Raw genomic sequence first — 5423 nt, 5'->3', positions numbered from 1 at the left:
AACCGATCTAAGCTCAAACAATTCAACTCGATCAAAGAGAATTTGCGAATTAATCATAATTCATAAATGTTGGAAGGAAAATTAAAAGATTTGTTTTATATTTATATCTGACTTACACTATTGTTGTTTTAAAAAGGAATCAAAAGATGTTTTTTGTGTTTGCACTTTGTAATGCAAGCCTTGTAGTCGAATTTGAGAACTCTCACACAGGTGCAAACCCTTGCACGACCTTCGGTCTTAAGCTTGTACTGATCTTGCACTAATCTAATCAAAGGTTGCTCCGGTTTGTACAAAATTGGGCAAACGCATATAATAAGCGTGTTTATGTGAACAATCTTTGATAAGATAATGTTTATGTACTAAAACTTTACACAATATCTTTGACTTTTTATTGTGATCTTTCAGTCATACATGAAGCGATCAATCCTTTACGAGCCATTTGCGTATAACTGTTTAATTTATTCAACTACAAACTTTTTCACTGAATTTTTTTAGTCTGTCAACGCATACTGTGACGACCATTTTCCCGTTTTGTAAATGTTAAAAAGCAGCATGTTCTCCAATGTACGTCAGAGGTCGGTGAACTAGACCCAGTCACAGCACCTCACGTTCAAACACGAAAAAATCCAACTTTGAGGGGCAAAAAGTCAAGGAAGATCAAATTTTTGTCTTAAAAAATATATTTCAAATGTTCTTAAAATGGTCAACTCTATCTGAATAGATTATTTTCTTGAGGGTGATATAGGAAGTCAAACAGCTCCTCATTCTTGTGTCATGAATGTTTATAAATTAATTGATTGGATTTTCATCTCTAGCGCTACGCTATTCATATATTTTACAGTGATTGTATCATTGTAATAATCTCATGTTCTTGCCAAAACTGTATATGAATAACAAGTTGAGTATCGTGCTGTCTCATAATTTGTCCGTAATATATGGCTACACTGGTAAGTATGATGTGTCTCTTGCTGTCTTTTAATTTGTCCGTAATGTATGGCTACACTGGTAAGTATGAGTCTCTTGCTGCCTTTTAATTTGTCCATAATGTATGGCTACACTGGTAAGTATGAGTATCGTGCTGTCTTTTACTTTGTCCGTAATGTATGGCTACACTGGTAAGTATGAGTATCGTGCTGTCTTTTACTTTGTCCGTTATGTATGGCTACACTGGTAAGTATGAGTATCGTGCTGTCTTTTACTTTGTCCGTTATGTATGGCTACACTGGTAAGTATGAGTATCGTGCTGTTTTTTAGTTTGTCCGTAATGTATGGCTACATTGGTCAGTATTTAAAGTCAAAATTAACATGCATATTTAGTTTTGTTAAATCTCAGTTCCTCAAACCAAATTTCTTTACTTCATCAGATCTTTTTGTGTAAATACAGGCAGTGCAAATGCTCAAGTCTTCCAATGCTCTTGCTACTAAATTAGTGATATCTCAGTCCTTCTATCCATGCTTCTGTTACTTTATCAAATGGTTAATTGAACCTTAAAATGCTCTTGCTACTAAATTAGTGATATCTCAGTCCTTCTATCCATACTTCTGTTACTTTATCAATTGGTTAATTGAACCTTAAAATGCTCTTGCTACTAAATTAGTGATATCTCAGTCCTTCTATCCATACTTCTGTTACTTTAACAATTGGTTAATTGAACCTTAAAACGCTCTTGCTACTAAATTAGTGATATCTCGGTCCTTCTATCCATACTTCTGTTACTTTAACAATTGGTTGATTGAACCTTAAAATGCTCTTGCTACTTCGTGACTACATCTTGTAAAATTTTCCTTCGTTTATTTAAGATACTAGAATTATAAAACAAATGAGTTGTTAAAATATTAAGGAATTTTTAATTATTCCTATAGAAAAGGAATTTTAATGCAAGACGATTTTGTTCACCTGACATTTGCGCCCTGTCAAGCAGCAAACAGTGCAGACCAAACTTTCATTTGGAATTGTTTTTAAATTTCAGTTCTTAAAGTTACAGGCAGGTAAGGATGTAAAATATTGACTGTCAATATTCAACAATGGAGCAAATAAAACGGATTCGTAATGCCTGCTCAAAGCCAGTTGCAGATCTCTAAATGTCAAATAAAGTTCTAACAGCTTACTTTTACTTCTAAAATACCTTCGACGCTGTTTGATTGATGAAATTTTATAGCCAGTGGACATTGATTATTGAGCCATTGCTTGTCGCGAGTAAGTGATTTTTGTATATCTGTATGAACTCTGCACGCGCAGTTTGATAGATATATGTATTTCTTGAGTAAAATTAATTTACATTTATTGTCTCATTCCCGTCGTTAATCCTGAGGGAGTTCAACACGCAAGTATGCTGCCGTTTTATTACTGTATTTATACATTACAAGCGCTTGCATATAATCTAAACATTCATGTATGCATAAGAAATGAACGCCCAGATCACGACAATTTCAAAGAAATTAAGCACAAAACCCAGTGAAATTTTCATTTTCATGTATTCACAGAGAAAATATTTATCGCTAGATGATTAGGTCCAGAGCAGTTCCCGGTAAATTTGAGCAATTTACAGGCTAGTCACTGCGTTTATAGGAAATAATTTTGATGTATTTATTCACTTCCTTCGAGCTGTTGCGGTGAACTTTGAACGCTCAAGACGTAAGTACATATAGCCTATAAACTCAACAACTACAAATTGTATTTTTGTACAGTCACGAAGGCTTATTCCTTGCAAAATGTTTATTATAAAATTAATGCACAATAAGTTCGGTTCGCAAATTAAAATTGAAATCAAATCATCTTACTACTTTATCGATAAATTTATCCTTGATTTATGACAGCGGCAGCCGCATAAAGGAATGAGAGATCAAATTGCAAAATTCCGTTGAACTTTGGAATGAACTATAACAAAATAATATTCCTTACGGGACGGACTCAATGTATTGGTTATTTTAACTAGAAATCCCTGTTTCATCAACTAACATCTTAGTTATTCGCTTATTTGAGCAGAATGAGTTAGGTGAGGCCCCATAATCGTAGACTTGTAACACATCGAGCAGCAATGATTGATAATATGACCCGATATAAAACAAAATAAAAAAAACAATAAATGAAACAAATAAATAAATAAATAAATGAATAATGAATAAATGAAAGAATAATAAAAATAAAACAATAATAAAACAATAATAATAAAACAATAACAATAAAACAATAATAAAACAATAATGAAACAACAACAATAAAACAATAAAACAATAATAATAAAACAATAACAATAAAACAATAACAAAACAATAATAAAACTATAATAATGATTGATAATATGACCCGATATAAATGACTTTTAATAATAATAGAACACACGATTGTGACAACGGCGATGGAAACACGCAGTGGCGTCGCCAGGTTGTTCAGACAAGGGAGGACAATCTAACCGTCAAATGTGTGTGACTTCAATGGCGATTCAGAGGCATGCTTCCATAGAGATATGTTTGACTTCATGTTCTCTAAAACGCTATTTCATTTCCTTCTTTAATCTCAAAATTGATCATTGAAATAACTGGATGGGGGGAGAGACAAACCCCCCTCAGTTCCCTCCCTGGGGACGCCACTGTAAACACGCCTTGTGACCACATGAAAAACTTAGCCGCCATATTTGTTGAATCTCCCCGTCTCGTGTGTCGAATTCGTTCGACTCTACAGCCTTAGATACGTGTTTCTTCCTAACTCTTCCTAACAATGTAAAATCTTGCTTTTATCAAAGGAAAATAGTGCAGTAATGGGCAGCAGCGCTAGCAGTTCCGCTGGAGCACCAGACTGGTCAGGACGGGTATGCTTTTATCTCAAACCTGACTCATCTGTAGGAGTGATGGTTATTGATCATAAAGGTGTCTGTTATGACATGAAAAGTATCATCGATGAGAAGGAAACGATTGAAAACATCGTCATCTATAAGCATCCGCTAAAGTACTGGCAGCCACAGCTGACCGAATCCATAATCAATCATCAATTCGTTGTAATCAAAACAACCCAACGCTGGTGGTCGATCGAAAAGAATAACGAGGGAATAACAATTCAAAACAGCAGCAATCGCGAATTTGTGAAAGATAGCTTTAAGAAAAATAAACGTCCAGGTGATATTACAGAATTGCGCTCTGCTAATGGTCGAGGGACTATGTTCGAGTTAGTTAGCTATCTATGTAATGATACGGAGTTACTTAAACCTTACACGTGGCGTACTTACAATTGCCAACATTTTGCCGACGAGATTTATAAGAAATTTGCTCTGATCCACGAGGATTCTTCACTTTGACTTCCGTCATTTGCTCGCAAATTGTAGCTACCTAAAGGACTGTTATTGCAGTAAAAACTTCCTTATATTGTTCAATGCTCTTCAAGTGAAATTTTTGGGATTCATTAGGGTAGAAAATGCTGCTCATTGAAAATTATTGACGGATAGTTCGCAAGATACATAAGTTTACAAATTCCAACTTCGTTTAGAACATTATTCTATAATTTAAATAAGTAGTTTTTCGAACTTTATCGTGAATATATTTTTGGTGGTCATAGAAAGCAAATTTTGTAACATAAAAAATGAAATTATGTTTCTGTGCTCCTACTGGCTAAGAATTATTGTGCAAATAAAATCTCACAACATACATGTGACGTATGGACGTATATAATTAAATCGTACTAATTTTTATATTTACTTTGCACCATAGAATAATGATTATACAGAAGAGTCACTCAGGTGTACAACGCGTCCTCATGGCGGCCATTATTCCAGCCAGATGATTACGATTTCTCACTTGTTTCCAACCATTAAAAATACATGAAGTCAATAATTAATAATGAATTCAAGTATATTTTGACACAAGAGATGACTTCGGATCAATTTAAAGGTTTGGAAAAAGTCAAAAAGCTTAATCATCTGGCTGGAATAATGGCGGCCACCATGCGCGCCACGACATGCGCGAGGACAAAAACATCAAAGATTCCGACACGAGTGACTCTTCTGTACATTCTTGACTTGCAATTCAGCCATGTTGGTGGTATGATACAAAAGAATATTTTATCAGTGCTATTGCTGGCACCAGTCGACGTGGTCGAGCAACATTGTTTGGTAAATCTCAAGAGAACGGTTGGAAGTCAAGAATTCTTATTCTGTGTCTGTACTTTCCACAACAAACTCGTTCACCCTGATAAAAACATCAACCTGTAACTTGACGTAATTTGTCTGATTGTAAGAGGTTTCCTTTTTATGAATACCGAATGCAGTAACTCAGCAGTAATCGAAGACCTGTACAGACACAACTGAAAACCAGAATAATTACGTATTGCAGCTACTGTACATTGCAAATTTCGAGCACGAAATTCATTTCAGTCGCGTTTGCGGCTCCTTGGGGATTAATTTATCCCGAATCATTCAAATTCTACAAGTCGG

The 5423-nt window shown here is 34.8% G+C and overlaps 1 protein-coding gene across 1 annotated transcript; it reads left to right on the top strand.

Moving 5' to 3' along the window:
- Positions 1–1908: 1908 nt before the first annotated feature.
- LOC124454352 lies at positions 1909–4638 on the top strand. Its single transcript, XM_047005162.1, has 2 exons — positions 1909–1989; positions 3744–4638. The coding sequence occupies exon 2, from the start codon at positions 3759–3761 to the stop codon at positions 4290–4292; it is 534 nt and encodes a 177-aa protein (XP_046861118.1). The 5' UTR covers positions 1909–1989; positions 3744–3758; the 3' UTR covers positions 4293–4638.
- The last annotated feature ends 785 nt before the right edge of the window (positions 4639–5423 follow it).

This window comes from Xenia sp. Carnegie-2017, unplaced genomic scaffold, assembly GCF_021976095.1.
Source record: "Xenia sp. Carnegie-2017 unplaced genomic scaffold, XeniaSp_v1 HiC_scaffold_3, whole genome shotgun sequence".
NCBI lineage: Eukaryota > Metazoa > Cnidaria > Anthozoa > Malacalcyonacea > Xeniidae > Xenia > Xenia sp. Carnegie-2017.
Note: the sequence above shows the minus strand (reverse complement) of the source record. Positions and strands in the feature narration are given on the sequence as shown.